This window comes from Thunnus maccoyii, chromosome 12 (genome assembly GCF_910596095.1).
Source record: "Thunnus maccoyii chromosome 12, fThuMac1.1, whole genome shotgun sequence".
NCBI lineage: Eukaryota > Metazoa > Chordata > Actinopteri > Scombriformes > Scombridae > Thunnus > Thunnus maccoyii.
The window spans coordinates 26401362-26419111 of record NC_056544.1 but is presented as its reverse complement, the minus strand read 5'-3'; the positions used below and the strand labels follow the sequence as shown (position 1 = coordinate 26419111).

Below are 17750 nucleotides of genomic sequence, written 5' to 3'. Positions count from 1 at the left end.
CAAATCGACAGGTCCGCTCGGCCAAAGTTGAGCTCGCTGTCGACCCGCTAATCGTGTCAGGCGCTGCAGTGGAGAGAAGTTTGTATGTGGGGAGAATAAGAAGAAAGTGGAAATGAGTTTGACTTCTCTTAATGCTTAAGATTGACTCGCTCCGTAGAATACAAAGAAAAGGAGGTCCAGAGGCTCTGAGGGTGAGCAACATGCATTAGATGTACGATGCAGGGGAGGTTCAGGGGTAGGAGGAAGATGAGAGGAAAGGGAGGGAGCAAGGAGAGAGACACTGAAAGGAAACAGGTGATGAAATATGTGTGATATGTTCGTACTAAATGGCTAAATCTGAAAACAGTGTGGAGTCTGTGCATCCACACCAGTGATGTCAGGCCTCTTGCGTAAAGAGTCCAGCCTTAAAAGCAAAAAAACAATAGAACAAGAGTTAAATCTCTTCTTATTTGTTTTCTTTCAGCCATAAAACAACAGAATTATGCATCACAAGAGCGCGAATGCTTACTGCGAATGCCACATATCTGCAACGTGCCTGGTACAAGTCTGGCGAGGGACCTTTGTTGCATGTCAAATCCATCTCTTTCCCCTTGTTTCCTGTCGGCCTCTTTGCCAATAACTGTCCAGTAAAGGCAAAAAGCGCCAAAAAACCCCCAAAAAAACTGCATTACAGGCAACTTCTCGTGAGGTGTGGGACGATGTCTTTCTATGTCAGTTGTCAGACAACTTAAAAAGCAGAAAATGGTGATTTGTCGTGTGCTGAGATGTCAATCAAATCTATTTTATAACCGCAGGAGAGAGTTAGAGGCAACAGAAAGTTGGACTCTGAACCTAACTGCTGCACAGCAACCGGCCATGTTTGAACAGGCTCATGCCGTAGTTTTCCAAAAGCTCTTTTTCCCCTCATCCACAGGCAAGGATACCTTTTCAGATTTATCCACTCTAGAGACTGTCGGCCATTCAAATTTAGCCAGCTTTGTGTGGGATATGACCTTAGAAAGAAATGTGAAGGAGAAATCGAAAAGGAAGAAGGAGATGGAGGTAGGAATATAGAGAGATGATGGAAGCTGGAGAAAGAAAATGAGGGTGAGAGAGGGGAGACCGACACAGAAAAAAAGATGAAATGAGCATAAGGGAGATGGATTTTGAAAAAAAAAAAAAAAAAAAAAAGCGAAAGAAAGAGCGGTAGAGAGAGATGGGTGAAAAAGGTAGGAGGTAGAGAAAGAAGAAGATGGAGAGAGGGAGGGCGAGAGATACAGACGTACAGTGAGAGAGGTGGCAGTGTCTGTCTCCTTTTGTGTTCCACATGGATTCATCCCTTTCTGTCGGCCTTTCATTCACACTCCCTCGCTCGCTCACACTGTCATTGTCATGCTCGCGCTCTCTCATTCTTTTCACCCTTTTCTTTTCAGCTCCCTCGCCTTTTCACCCTTGCGCCATTTGTCTCTGTCCCTGCTCTCGTGCCCATCACTCTTCTCACTCCTCTCACCTTCGCTCCTCTACTCTGCTTACTTTGTGCTTTCTTTCCTTCTCTGTGTGCCTGTGCTTTTATTTATTTTAACCCTCTCGCTTTCCCCCCTCCCTGCCTCCGCTCTCATCAGTCAGGTCCTTTATTTATCTCTGAAAATGTCAGATAAGGTATGTTTAACGGTGGAGCTGAAAATCAAATTTTTTTACCAATATCTTCTCTTAGCATTGAAATTGTGGCTCTATAAATTAATCTCCATGGCTGTATTGATTGTCTACATGGTATTCACTGCTTTTTTAAAAATTAAACATAATCACAAACCTATTTTTATGTGTTATATAATGATGTAGTTGCATTAGTTTGTTAGCTAGGTTTCTAGCTAATTTACCAAATGTAGCCCACATTTACTAATTGTGTCCATTTATGATAATATCAAAAGGTTGTACCACTGTTACACACTATGGCAATAATGATAAACTTATGGTAAAAGATTGTAATGACCACATTTTGATATCCTCGACTGCTAATGATACAGTTGTCAGGAATACACATTAGCTGCTTGAGCTAACGTTAGCGTCACAGACTGACGGGACTAGTTAATTCACAGCTCTGTAAATTGGACGTCCCAATTCAGAACTTTTAAGATAATACACTTAAAACAATACTGTAATGTGCTTAGATGTTTAACTGCTCACTATCTGCTAACTGTCTGTCATGCCAGTAAACTACTGAGCTATCTAGCTACTAACTACTGGAAAGTACATGATGTGAATACACCAGTTTCTTGATCTTATTGAAAAACAAGACTTAAAGGTGCAGTGTGTTGAATTTAGCGGCATCTAGCAGACTTGGCAGAAATGGAATATAATATTCATAAGTATGTTTTAATTACTGTATAATTACTTGAAAATAAGAAAATAAGAATAAGCCACTTTGCACCGCCATATTTCTACAGTAGCCCATAATGTACAAACCAAACACTGGCTCTTTCATGTTTTTTGTGAGTTTCGCAGCCACTGTAGGTTCTCCTACAGAATGAGGAATGGGAGGGGTAAACAGTTGGTTGCAATCTGCAACCTCACTGCTAGATGCCACTAAATCCTACACGCTGGTCCTTTAATAACTTTTGAATCATCAAAAAGAGTAAAGTTTCAGCAAACATTTGTCAGCTCTGCACTTTAACTTCTTCAGCATAAGCTGCAAAGACTGACAGGATGAGCTTCTTCACAGTGGGCATCCAATACTGTGACATAATGTGCTTAAAGGTTTAACTGGAAGAGTCTGACTTCTGTTTACTGTCTGCTAACTACAGTATCTATGTAATAATTACATGACCAACTAGATTTAGCACTCTGTTGGTCTTTTTTAACAGCATGATGACTCACTAACTTTTCAAACATCAAACTGCTATATGTTGGTGTTTCTTGGCTGAGCATAAATAGTATAGACTCTGGCATGAAGAGAGCATATTAACAAGACACCAGTTTCACTTGTAGTTTGGCCAACTCATGGAATTAATGTTAATTAGCTACAGCTGTGACAGTTGTCATGAAATAAAACTTGTTGCAACAGTGATAACGTAAAAACAAAAACATTTGTCTGGAAGTGCATTACATCAATTAATAGATGTTATTTTTAACCTTGAAATCATCTTATCTGCTTTATTGATCACAATTATATTTTTGAGTTGTAATAATTTCCTGTTGTGTATTTTTTTTATTCTGACCATTTTCAATTTAAGAGGATTAAGTCGTTGTTAGTCACTTTTTAATTAGTGTTTAATTTAATTCTGGGCAGAATGAATTTGACTTGAGGCAACAAAATAATTAAATTCCTGTTGTCTTATGTTATCATTCCTCAGCACTTCCCATAAGTTGTCTAATATCAAATTGGATGTTTTCTGCTTTGTTCAGTCATATTTTTTTTGTCTCATATTTCCAGGTAGCATTAATTTGTCTTTCTGAAACATGCAGACACCCTGACAGTGCTCATCATGCTTGCTCTCCCTTTATCTTCCCTCCTTCCTTCCTTTCTTCTCTTCCCTCCCTCTCCCTCTTCCTCTATACATCCTTGTTTTGCCCTCCTCCTCTCCTGTCTCTGCCTCCACCTCTTCTCCCCCCCCCCCCCCCCCCCCATTTTGCCTCTCCCTCCATCCTCTTTCTCCCTCCTCCGTTCCACCCAGAGCAATTCCATCTCTCTCCCAGCAAACAAAGGGAGCTAATGACATGCTGACACCGAGCCCGATGATTGAATTCATTAGGCGTGCACAATAATTGCCAGGCGCGAGCGTGCACGCACCCATCTATTCAGAGGACAGCTGTCAAATAACAACCAAGAGAGAATAGCTTTTTATTGTTGAGCTGGAAGAGAGAGAGAGAGAGAGAGAGAGAGGGAGAATGAATATAGAGAAAGAGTGAGAGTAGCACCTGTTGTGGAGGGGAAGAGAGAGAAAGAGAGAGCACTCAGCATGTCAATTAGGCTGCTGTGTTCATGCAGGGTTACTGTGAAGTTTACTGGCTGTTTGACGCACTTGGCATCACGATCCAGGTGCACGGCGTGTTGAATTTTTCTCTTCGGTTAGTTTGCGTGCATCTGTCTGAATCCTTTTAAAGAACTCTGACTTATTGTAGACTTATAAAGACAAAGATTAAAGGTTAAGGCTTAATATTAAAACTATGACTGTCAGGGATAAGGTTAGGCTTGTAAAGGTGAGGGGTGTTACTTGGCTGACTTGGGATTTAATTCAATCATAATAAATTTTGTCATATTTAGAGTTTGTGCTTTATTCAAGCAATTGATACAGTACTTTATGGGGTGGCTGTGGCTCAGGAGGTAGAGCAGGTCGTCCACTATTCAGAAGATTGGCGTTTCGATCCCCCGTTCGCATGTTGAAGCGTCCATGGGCAAGATACTGAACCCCAAATTACTCCTAAAGGCTGTGCCATCAGTGCAAGTATGCGTGTGTGTGTGATTGAGTATTAGAACTCCTGATGAGCAGGTTGGCACCTCGCATGGCAGCCTCTCTCATCAGTGTATGAACGTGTGTGGATGGGTGAATGTTGGCATGTAGCGTAAAGCGCTCCGAGTGGTCGGAAGACTAGAAAGGTCCTGTATAAACGCAGACCATGTACTGGTTCACAATCAGGCAGCAGTCCAAAAAAAAAAAATCTGATTGTGATGGATATTGGATGGATACAGCTATGTGAATATGAGATATAAAAGGCTTTAAAAGATATAAATACACTATTTCAATGGGCGCTTTTTCTGTAGATTAATAAATAAACAATTTTGCGTGAGTAACAGTAAGAAGTATGCACGCAATAATACCATGTAACCAACGGAAATGTGCTAACAGATGTACAAACATGGATTGATGCCAACAACTTGGTATTGCAGGTGTGGAAACACTTACATGTATGTATGTTGTGTACCTGCAGCTGCTTCACAGTAACACGATTTGTTTTGGTTCATGCGTTGCTTTTGTTAGATATCCCCTTGTGGCTGGAAAGCTTTAAGTGTGAAGCAGCTGCAGGTTCACTATACACACACACACACACAACAGTTTTTTGAGCCAAAAATGTTATTTCACTTTGTAAATTGATATTGTAACCTGCTCAGAATTAGGTTAACATAATATTACTACACGATCATGTAAACCTTAATACAGGCTTGTGTTACTGTGTTTCTTATTGCTGGAACTGGTTGCAAACTGGACTGTTATTCTTCCCACGTGGGAGACGAGGCCCACGAATTCAGAAGTATTGATGAAGACTAGGTTCAGGCTACACGTCGGGAACAAACAACACAAACTGGAGGAGCTACATGTGTATCTGACTACATCATCCTTCCTTCCTTTGACTGCCAGCATGGATTCAGTCATTCTCTTTTCCACTGGCACGGAAAACCAAAGCCAACAACCTGATTCTTATAAAATCCTGTTCTAATATGAGACTCACACTTCCTAAAAGTTGTAAAGACCAACCTACATGCTTTGGTATAGATGAACCAGAGCCTTATGCTTTGAATATAGAAGATAAGTCCGTGCCTGCTTATACTAAGTACCCGATTTAACATATACGAACTCGAGACTGTTCAACACTTATATATCTGATGTAGCTAATGAGCTCACTCTCTGATTTGCCTCCTTGCTAACTGCCCTGCTGCAATTCATATGCAAGTACTTTTCATTAACCTCAAGTGCCCAAATGAATGTCCTTTCAACTTTTTGGCCCTTGGCTCACCCGCAGGAACACGGTGAAAGCATGGCAGTGCTGAAGGCCTTTTGTGTCACTGCTTAAGGCTGGAATAAACGCATGAATGTTTTTGGTTTGTGTAATTACATATGCATCATGGTACATGAGCATTTAAATGCATTTAAATGTAAACCGTGTCGTTGCTCTGTAGATATTTATGTATGCTCTGTTGTTGTTGTTGCTGTGTAGGATTGAAGTCAGTCTCTGTCTTTGTTTCTCCTCTTACAGAAGACAGAAGAAGATGAGTTAGTCCTGACTCCAGACGGGACCAGGGAGTTTCTGACCTTCGAGATCCCCCTCAGCGACTCGGGTTCAGCAGGTTTAGGTGTCAGCGTTAAAGGCAACCGCTCCAAGGAGAACCACGCTGACCTGGGCATCTTTGTCAAATCCATCATAAACGGAGGAGCAGCCTGCAAGGTTTTTTTTAAACTTTTTTAACTTTTAACTACCAGAACCAGATTCATGTCTTTGGCAACATTTAGACAGACCTAATCCTTATCTCTCTTCCTACCTAGATAAGCCGAACTTCCTCTATGAACACTTAAAACATTGACCTGCACACACACACACACACTTCCAGAGCTTAACATTTGGTCTTAAAAAGGTCATAAAAGGCATTAAACTTAACTCTCAGGCTGCATCAAGCCAAGTTTTTTTTTTTATCTCATAGTCACTCATTCAATTCTCTCAACATGCTTCTGGCAGAGGAAGTGTGATAAAAACACATTTCTGTATCTTGGCAACTATCAAGAAAAGCTTAATTTGTGATAAAAATCTATGAACATAAAGTGCCCTATTTTCTGTTGCAGTCTGTAGTGCCACAGTCAATTTCAGCTTGATTGTTTTTTCACACAAACAAGCTTGTGTTGACAACACATGATAATGGACTTAAAAGCACACTTCTTAAAGATTAGATCACGTCTAGAAACAGGATACACTCTGAGAGTGAGACTGTTCGCCTTGTGATTAGATAAAGGTTATTGTTAAGTGGGAGATGCTTCTCTTTTTTTTTTAACCACATAGCTCGTCCTGTTTGGCAGTCAGAACATTTCTACTATTTAGTATTTGCTTTTTTGTTCTTTTAATATTTTTAACAACAAAAAGACACTTCTTCTTACATGTAATTTCTCATCCACCAACAGGACGGACGGCTACGAGTGAACGACCAGTTGATTGCCGTCAACGGGGAGTCTCTATTGGGCAAAACCAACCAGGACGCCATGGAAACGCTACGCAAGTCGATGTCAACGGAAGGCAACAAGCGCGGGATGATCCAACTCATCGTGGCCAGACGAGTGGCCAAAAGAAATGAGGTAAGGAAAGAAATACAGCTGTGAGTGGCCGTGCATGTCTGAATTTATAGTGCAGACACCACATCATCAGTTATCTAATGTTACAGTGAGTAAACTGCTTAGTCAAATTATTGTCTTAATAAGAATAAGGTCAGTACGGAATTATCGCAGCACGTGTAAACATCATGATTATTCTTCTTATTTACTCTGGCTGAGAACAGATGACATTTTTCAGCAGCAGCCTGCTTCACACTCAAGTTTCACAAGTTCACACCTCAGAGCTAAACATTACAGCTGCGATGCCGGACTGTTGACTGTTGACCTCTGAGCGATTCCAGTGGAAAAAACAAGGGAGGGAAACATGCTACACAAGGACATGTCAACAGTAGTTATTGAGTAAAGTGAGCTTGTTTTCATTCATGGTAACTCTTGAACAGCTGGTTTGTGTCTGTGACCACTGCTGCCTCAAAAATCTAATTTAATGTCACAATTTTAGCATAAAATATACAATACAAGTTCCAGGTTTGGTTAGGAATTGTCCTGTTTCAGTTTATAAGTTTGTTTGAGACATAAATGTGACATCATCCTATCTGCTCACTGTCTAAACATTATAAATGTGACATATGTGATTTAATAATGTTACTCATATCCAGGATTTTGGTTATTTGTGACCTCACTAACTTTAAAGTGGTTGTAATTATAGTTTTGCTGTGTGTGTCATGCAAAAAGTGAACTCATCTGACGTTACTGTCATAAATGAAGACACTTGTGTGGACATCGAGTCATTAGGAATCACTTGAATAAAACCCTGTCTTTGATAACACAACCCCAAAGCAAACCACTGGGAAATACCCTCATGAGCAGAACGCTTTCATAAAATAAAAGTAAGTAGTCAGGTCATAGTAGTTCACCAGCCCCTCCCATGCACACTCACCTCCCTTGAGGCAGCTATAGAGGGGAAAAAAAAAAACATGGCTACGAACTGAGCTACACGACTTTTTTTCCTTCCTTCAATGTCATGTTTTTACATTCTCGGTACACCTTGGCCTGTCGCCTGCTTGAAAGCCGAGGCTGAGGCTGTGTGCACCGCTGCTGTGCGACTGTGTATGGGTGTGCATGTCCGTGTGCGTGTGAGCGCCTCTGGCACTGCTTGGCTTCCCTGCTCTCCTTTTCCAACCTGGTGTGTCAAAGTTTTGATTTCCCCTCGGTCCGTCTGGTAATTGAAAGCAGAGGCTAAGCCTGAAGGTGTGTTTTGTGTTGTGTGTGTGTGTGTGTGCGCGCGTGTGTGCGTGCATGTGTGTGTCTTTGTGTGTGTACATGTGTACATCACTGTGTCTGCTTCTGAACGCGTATATGTGTGTATTTTGTGCTTTTGTACTACCTGTTTATGTATGTATGCATTTATTTTCAAGGATCTGTATGTGTGTTCGTTCGCAAACAGATGCCCTCCGTGTGTGTGTATGTGTGTGTGTATTGCGGACATGTCAAGGCAGTGAGACTTCACAGAGAGTGTGGTGGATGAATAAAACTCGAGCATTGGGAGTCTCGTCAATCTCTGCTTCACATGCAGAGCCAGAGGCATGGCCTGAGGCTGTCCAAGTGTCTGGCTATTTATAAGAAATAGTGTCCAAAACACTCAAAGAGGAGGAAAACAACAATTTAATACTCACAGAGATGGCTCAGAGCTGATTTAGAACATCCATATCGAGTCACTATAGATTGTTAATACCTCATAACCAGCTGTCCATCAAATATTAGTTAAAATCAAATAATACCTAATCACTATAGGATGAAAGCTGCAGCACATTTTGAAATTTACTGACATATGGGATCAAATAATCCTTTTATTTACTTTCCTGCCCAAGTCTCCATCCCCTCGACAGCCAATCTCAAATCAATCTCAAATGTTTGCCGTTGCATAAATCACAAGCCCAACCGCTCCCGTTCCTTCCTCCATCCCCATAGAAACACCACAGAAACCCGGAGCAGCTGACTTCCTCATCACTGTTGGCACCCGATGGGATCGAGACCTTCCCAGAGCTCAATTATCAGCCTGAATATGCAATGAGCTGCGGTGTGATTTGTTGATGCGCTCTCAGTATGGCGAATCCCCTCGGCTATTACCGAGGCGTTTCACCTCGGCCCCTCGGCCGGCCAATTCATTTACTGTCTCATTTAAAGTCAAGAGCAGCTGCATGCCAACAGTCAAAGCACCATATGGCGACCCCAGAAATTAGTTTGTATCCGTGGTAGACTCGATGCATCCGTGTGGAGTTTCTATTAGCTGTTATTAAAGCCATTTTATATGTCCAGTAAAAGCTCTGATTTCTTTTTCACCTGTAGTCAAAAACTGTTAAATATGAAAGAATTAAAATAAAATATGTTTGTCAGAAGTTATTGTTCAACATTTGTTATTCATATTGTAGTGTTGATCTCATTTGTATTGTTAATGAGTTCACTGTTTTCCACTGGAGCAGTTTGAGTGTTCAGCTCACCAGCAGCTAACTAAGCACATTTACTTAAGTATAATACTTAAGTTAAACTCTAAGGGCACTTTTACTTTACTTGAGTATTTCCATTTTTTGCTACTTTATACTTCTACTCCTCTACAATTCAGAGGGAAACATTGAACTTTTTACTGCAGTACATTTATTTGACGTTGCAGATTAAGATTTCCAAAATATTATAATCATTTCCAGAGTGTTTATATATCAAAAATATCAGATATCAAAAATCCCCCAGTCCAAATTCCCCCTAGTGCAACCCCATCATCCTAAAAAATGTTAGAAGAACTAGAACAAAAAAGTACACAAAATAAATTTCCTCTTACGATGGTCTAAATGCTGTTTGCACATTGATGCACCACCATCACAAGTAGGCTACTTTTACAGTACTATGGATACATAAGAACATCTCAGGGATAATACTTACATAGTTAAATTTATAAATAAATACAGGACTTAAACTTGGAGTTCTTCTACACTGTGGTATTGCTGCTTTTATGGATCTGAGTACTTCTACCACTGAGGAAAGCTAATCTGTGGTTGTTCAGGAAGTGAAAATATTTATTCCAGCTATAGTCTGGATATTTGAACAAGCAGCCCTCTAGTCACACACTCACTTTATTACACTTCACACTTCTGCCAGCCTCCTAATGTACCCATATATGTATTTTCCTGTATACTGGACCTGTTTGTTTACATCAGAATCCACTTGGCAGTGGTTGTTATAGCACCTCAGCCATTTAGTGAGCTTAAAGGATAATTGGGCAAAGACCTTCTGCCAAAATCAAATCCCTGCCTAGCTAGTTATAGTCATTGATTGGGGTAATTTGGCTCTGGTATTGACTCGAGTGTGATAGTGTTATCGCTCGTTATGCGATGCCGGTGATGATGGTAATCTTCATGGCAAGACCTGTCATCACTTTCAGCAATAAATGCAGAAACCATAGAAAATCAATACAGTCAACGATCCAGTGGACGAACTATGAGGCCGAAGACATTGACACACACACACACACACCTTCTCATGCCGGGGATGTGTGTTTATGGGTGACAGGGCCAGCAAATGGTCTATTTGTCCGGCAAACAAGAGAGTGTCGTCATGGTTCCTGAGGGAAATGTCAAGATGCTAGCAAGCTAACCTTCCTCTGCGGGGGAACGCTAGCTCGCTAACAGCCTGTGGCTTAACAGCATATTGGAAATCCATGCTCATTTATCCTGGTTATCACACTGTTAGCATTAGCATGGAGAACTGCCCCTTTGTCCATCCATTATTGTTTAGCAAATGTTAGCACGGGCTGTTCCCTTCAGCCTCATTGTCTGACTTTTATTTAGTATTAACGGGACTCTGTGTCTCTCTTATGTTTGGGTTTGGACCATGAGTGGTTTTCCTGTTTGGACTGTAACTGAAAATGTGTAGTTCATTGTCTACATGTTTTCTCAAATCTAAGACAGAAAACACAAAGAGTTCAACTGGTATAATAAAAGTTAATGGCACTAAATATACACATATATAAAATAATTTCTGAGAGATTATTATTTTACTGGTATAATCAGAAAATTTACACAATACGCAGACAAAGATGGAATTAAGGTTTTTTTTTAAATGTTATTTAGGCTGGACAAAGATTAAGTAAACAAGTCAACACAATAATAACTCCAATAAAACCTCCTTCTTCAATCAGGAGACACCAGGGAGCCCGCTGGGACCTCAGCAGACTATGAACACCTCTCTGGATGATCACGAGCGCCGAATCTCCCACTCCCTGTATGGTGGCCTGGAGGGCCTTGATGACAATTTGATGCCACGACAAGGCATGATGCCACGCACAATAGGTAAGACCTATCTTTTTTTTTTTTCCTTTTGCCTTGTTGTGCTCATTTAAGTCTGCTGAGAGCGAAATGTTCAGAGGAACTGGTCTTTCTCAATCTGATACCAGTGTTGTGTTTCCATGTACTGGTTCTACACCAGATATCTTTTGGTGAAAATCAATAAAACTCAAAAATGAGTCCTAATGAGACATATACAGCGAGAAGTGGTACAATAGTCTCCTGTTCCATTTCTGTAAGTGTAAATATGATCTGACCTACCAGGTTTTTTCATCACAGCGTACAGGAAAATGTCAGAAAAACGGCCCCTCGACAGTTTATTACTGCAGAAGCCCTGCCAGTGGTGGATTCCATTATTTTGTATATTTGTTAGTATGTTCTCTTGAAACGTGTCTGTTCAAACATCTGCAATTTTTTTTTAATGAATTAGTCTCTATGTTTCAAGACGACCAAACTCTCACTACTTAGACCAGCTCAGAGTTGGTTTGGATGTCAGTACAATTGTGTGTCGGAGATTAGAAAGCATATTTGTATCTCTACGTGTGAGAGCTTTGCACGCATCTGTGTAAGGTTGCATCTGTGTTGCACTTGATGGACGGTTGGTGAAGTTGCTCAGTGTCAAAGCTTCTGTATACCAGATGGTATAATCGCGTGTTTATTTCAAAAAAGAACAAAATAACTGAGCTGCCTTTGTTGCTTTTGTTCTCTGCAGCTGTTTTTTTTAACTATGATTCAAGGGACAAATAAATATATCGGAAAAGTTGGTACACCAACTTTTCATCTGTTATTTTAAATGAGCTCCTACCAACCAACTCTACCTCATTAATCAATGCAACATGATGTGCAAGTGTGAACTCTGTTTTCCTTTCATGCAAATTGGTTGACATCGAGACTGTTAGTGTAAACAAAAAAAAAGTGTGAGTTTATGACTGACAGTGGAAGTGTTAATAGGTGAAGCTCCAGCATGCTTCCACAGTCGCTGCGTTCATCCATGCTTAACAAACAGCGAGGGCTTATAATGAGCGTACAGGGTCGGGAGTAAAAAACACAAGGCGATACAGCGGTTGTCTGCTCAACAGTGGCAAACAAGATCATTGTCACTAAGCCGACCAGCTGAGTTGATGTCTGTATCTAAAGGTCTAGTGCTTTTATAACAGCTACACTTGAAAGTGCTGTATAAATTCAGTAAATACATAAAATCATTTAATATACTGTAGAAAACCAATGTTGTGCTGCAGCACCAGGGTATATAGACAGAAATAAAGCACTACCTGAAAGCTGGAGAGTAAAAGTGGATTTTTGAGCTGAAACTTGAAAGAGTCACGATCTGCAGGTTTGATGGAAAGGCGAAGGCTGTTCACAGTCCATGAGCTGTAAAGACACTTTCACTCTTTCAAACTTTAAACCTGGAGAAATAAACAGCCGTGACAGGAGACATGAAAGGTTGAGGACATTGGAAAAGGTTTTATAAGAGCCCTGAGAGGTCTGATATGTACTCTGAGAGTGAAACAATAACCTCCAAGAGGCACATACACAATTATGTGCTGGTGTTGGGTTGTAATTATGTGTACTGAAAGACAAAAAAAAAAGTATAATGAACAAGCAGTGTGCAGGTGTGTTTTTTTTTTTTACACCTCAAGCCAGTGTTTGCTGCTTGAAGTACAAAAGACAAAAACACCTGTTGCAATTTAACTTCCTTTATATTCTTAACGAAATGGCGGATAATTAAAAAGTAGGAAATCAAACAGCAGGTTAGAAGAAGTTAACCTGATGCACCAGATGGTTTGTTACACAGAACCATCTGAGAAGTCGTCCTTGGAAACTGTTAAGAAAAGGGCAGGCACTCTCCAAAAATAATTGGCAGGTGATTGGATGAACCATCTGTCTATCACCGTCTTACCTCGCGAGGCAGCTAGATTCACGGGATCACGTGAGAATCCTCATAGGAGGCCGACACAAGCCGCATAACTTGAAACCTGACATGAAGTCGTGATCTCGCAGATACAGCTGCCTCACAAGGTAAATAAGGTGATGGAGGTGTGAAAATGATGAAAAAGGTAAGTAAAATAGTAACAAAGTAGTTTGGAAAGTAGAGGATTGGTTGATTTGGATTAAAGGAGGCATAAAAGAAGGGAATACAGTTAAAAGAATGAAACGGTGAGGTAGAAAAGAAAAGGCATGATAGATGGATACATAGATAAATAGAAGTTTTCACTGGTATTTGTCCATCTGCCTCAATCTTCCAAGACTAAATGTGTTCAAAATGTGGAGTAATCAGCCTTAACAAGAACAAAAGGGATTATACAGGAGATTGTGATGTTCACCTTGAATGACCTCACCTCAGCGCTATAATAGTGTTTAGTGACATCAGGCCCCGGTCGTCTGAGGATAAAAAAAAACCCCATTGTGGTCCACCTGATTCATCAACACCTGCTGCTTTTTGATCCTCAGTCACATGTGTCGTTTTTTTTTTTTTTTTATGTTTTCCCTTCAGATTGGCAGGCTTAAGCAGGAAAATTAAGATGTCAGACAGAGTGGCATGTTTCCTAATATTTCACCGAACCTCAAAAGGACAGGACACCAGATGCAAGAAAGCTCTGCGGTCGGCCCGTTGAAGGATTTGTACTATATAATTACAAGTTATCACACATGCATTTCCATGCTTATTAAACACTTAATCATCCCAGTGGAGTTGTTTTTTCCCCCTGACCACCTAAGGGGAAATTTCAACCCTAATTTGTCATGTAAAATCTTTTGGATCTTCTTCTTCCATGTGGACTCTGAATCAGTTTAAATAAAGTTGGTAATAAAACTTATAAATGTTAGCTCATTTTTCCATGCGCTTGGATCGACCTTGGGGATATCAAAGCAGCAAGTTTTTTTTTCTTTTCTAACGTCATTCTGTGGTTTTGTGTCAAAGTGAGATTGGAGAGGTAGAGGAAGGATTAAAGCCTTATTTGAACTCTTGTTTAATTTGGCACTTCAGGTTAAAGCACAGATGATAAAGGCCAACAGGCTCAGGTTTTATGCAGGTATACCCTACTACCACCACCACCACGGTTTAAAGTCTTTTTACATTATTAATAGAGGATTAATTCTAAAACGAATTCTCTAGTCGAAGAATGAGACACCAACACACATTACAAGATATTTGCTCATATGAAGTCAAAACTCCCCGACGGATTAGTGAAGTGAATCACTGTTTCGCCAGATTTTCATGTGAAACATTATCAAATGTAATTTTGAGAGAGTTCAAAAAAAAAAGTACTTCCCAGTTAAGTCAACTCAATCCCTAATGTTTCCAAAGTTTCCTCATGTATCTTTGGTGCAACTTCAAAAGTTGGAAAAGTTTCCAAACACATTTATTCCACGTCTGCTTGTTCCTGTAATTCATTATACCATTCTTACAGTACATGTAGCATCATTTCCTTTAATTTAGCATGTGTCATCTTCATAGTAATAATAGTTTAAAGGGCCAGTCCACACACACAACAGTCAACTTTGTTCATTGGTTTTATTCTAATGAATTTTGTTGGATTACCCAGATCAACCTGGTAATGGTGTCTGGAAAGAAATTGGAATTTTTACAAAGTTTTAAATGTAATTTTTCAATATTTTGAGCCCCGCAAGTGAAACTCAGTTTACTTCTTGTATTGGGATGGAGGCAGAAATCCCAGAGATACAGTAGATATCTGTAAACCTGTAGAAAAAAAAATACTAACTATCTACATGGCTACCACTGGAGACACATTATTTGTGTGTAATTTGGGTGCACCAATGGTTGGGTTTTCTCATTGTGTTTGTAATGATGCCTCAAGCAAAGACTTTGTACATTTTTAACTTGTGTGGTCTTAAGTTACTGCAGATTCTACCAGGTAATTTACTGCTGTCACATTTTGTACTTTCCCACGTATTCCCGTAAATGCTGTGATTCTCAAGCATAAGCGGTTGTGTCATGACTGGTTTGAATACTGTGGACCGGTCTGGAAAAGCCAGACGCTCGTCGGCTGCTGCAGTGCTGCTGCTCAGAAGCCAACAGTAGAAGACTGTAGCTGCGTTTGGGCAGCTCCCAGATGTGAACGTGTGTTAATACAAAGCAGAGCTTTGCGTGCTCAGCAAACCTCCCTTGAATAAATAAAATTGTTGTGTGAGTGCTGGGGGGTCTTTCACAGTTGCTTGGAAATAAGTCTGTTCTCTAGTCGTAAGGGTGCCACAAAACATAAATCATGCATTAGGCTTTCTTACAAGACAACATCATTCCCATTCAGAACGTATCAGTTTGCTTTTGGCCCGCGCATACTCTTAGATCACTCGCTGGCTTTCTGCTCTCTGAAGATGCCAGGGATAAGAGAGCGACTTAATTATTCCTTTAGGCCAATAGCTCTTAAGGTCCAGCACCCCTGGCAATAACCTCCTTACTAATTATGCAAATAGATGGAGACAAGACAAAATGAAAAGAGAGGGAAAAAAAAAAACCCTCCTCTGTAGGTCTTTCGCCTTGTATTATTCTCACCTCATACTATCTCAATTTTCATCTAGAAAACTGTATCACCCACCCCGCCTTCCTCCCAGCTGTTCCCCCCCTTTTGCCCTCAAATATTCAATAGTTTTGCACAAAAAAGCATTTAATAATAGCCTCTCCCGGAGAATCTCAAATGAAATACCACCTATTGTTCCTCTACAGCTCAGTCAAAAATTATTACAGCCACTGGGAAAGATAATGCGTGTTTATTGGTGTGATTCTCAGGTGATGTCGGGTGTGTGCGCTTCGTCCACATGGCAGTGCTATTGTTGCTGGCGGATGGCTGCCCTCGGGGGCTGGCACTAAAACAAAGAGGCTTTTTTTTTTTCCCCTTTTACCAGGCTAGTGAGTTGACAGATTCATCGGTTTTCTACTCAGTAGCTGCCAGTTGATTGTACTGCAGTGATTCAAACTGTGACATTGATGGGATTCTCAGTGTCGCGCATTGGACTGCTTAGGGAAATGGGATTAAGTGGTTCTGTGAGTGCACGTGTGTGTGTGTGTGTGTGAGTGTATGGACATGATTGTGTGTATAAAATGTGTGTGTGTGTGTGGTCTGAGAGAGAAAAGGGGGTGGCCATGCTGTGCCAGAGGACTCACCCGGACTCCTAAATTCACAGCGAATAACAAACACACGCAGCGGGAGGGGGGCTACAGAGAGCACACACACTGAAAGCAGTGTAACAGTTGTAGGGCACGCACTCAGTGTGGTTCTCCCTCACACACACAAACATGCAGACACATTCTTGGATATGTCTTTGTGAAATTTCTGATATTATATGAGTTATTATTAGTATAATAGACTACAAAGTGCATTCATGAGTCAATTTGAATAAAAAAGTCTTGGTATTTCAGGAAAGTAACAAAGAACAGTGACGGATGACTTTTCAAACTACCTTTACACAGTCTCTCACACATTCACACCACACACTCGACCCTTTTTTCTCCCCCCTCTCTCTCTCTCTCTCTTTTCAACTCCATTTACATCAGGTCATTCACCCACACTGGCTGGAGGCAGCAGCACCCAACAGCACAGCGATTCCCTCGGTGCCTGGTTATGAGAAACAAACAGCAGGCCTGTTGGCTCAGAACTCCAGGTCTTCGGGTTTTTAAAGCCCAAACGCTTTCTAAAGACAAACAAACTTCTCCCTGAGCTCAGTACACAAGGCTTTTATGAGGCATTGAAGCTGCCCTTCTTTTGATGCAGAGGAACACCCCCCCTCATCCCCCACCCCCCTCTCCACTCCCAATTTCAAAATACAGATTAAAGACAAAGTCATGTGTTGCATATCAATGGGAGTTTTTAAGCCTTGCTTTTCAGAGGCAGAGAAAGGGGACTATTTTATTTTTTTTTCGCCACAGCACGGGGAAGTTTTTATCTTTATTTGCGAGGGCACAGCTTGAATTAATCATAGTGTTTTGACATAGAAACACCATTGTGCCCGCTGCCAAACTCCACTTGGTATAAGCTGATTAGCCAGGAGCAGTTTCACATTGCTTTTAAACTTCAAAATATGTTCTTTTGGTTTTAAAAGTTACCCTGTATTCTGTGTTTTTTTTTTTTTTTTTTGGTTGTTGTTTTTTTTCATTTTGGAAACTTGTTTTCCTGTAGTTGGCCCATTTAACAGTTTAAGCAGTCTCACGCTTGATACAGCAGTTGCCTTTTTTTGTCACAAATAAATTAATTCCTGAGGGTGTTGTGCAGAGAGGCTGGGTAACTGACCGGCTTTTTTTTTTTAAGCTTTTACAAGTGTTTTTCATGTTGATGATTATGTGTTCTAGTATTGTCCTAAAAGCTTAAAGAAATCTGCATTATTTTCCTCCAAATGTAATTAAATATCATTTGTAATGACATTTATGTAGTCCTCAATCAGCAGCAGAAAC

At 40.6% G+C, this 17750-nt stretch overlaps 1 protein-coding gene across 10 annotated transcripts in view; it reads left to right on the top strand.

The window, feature by feature from the left end:
- The window catches only part of LOC121908028 (partitioning defective 3 homolog), a 252280-nt gene that overhangs the window by 147138 nt on the left and 87392 nt on the right, over positions 1-17750 (top strand). For all 10 annotated transcript variants that reach the window (XM_042427694.1, XM_042427699.1, XM_042427695.1 and 7 more), the window contains 3 exons: positions 5950-6138; positions 6864-7034; positions 11200-11350. In XM_042427694.1, coding sequence (XP_042283628.1) covers positions 5950-6138; positions 6864-7034; positions 11200-11350 — 511 coding nt within the window. The remainder of the gene's footprint in view (positions 1-5949; positions 6139-6863; positions 7035-11199; positions 11351-17750) is intronic.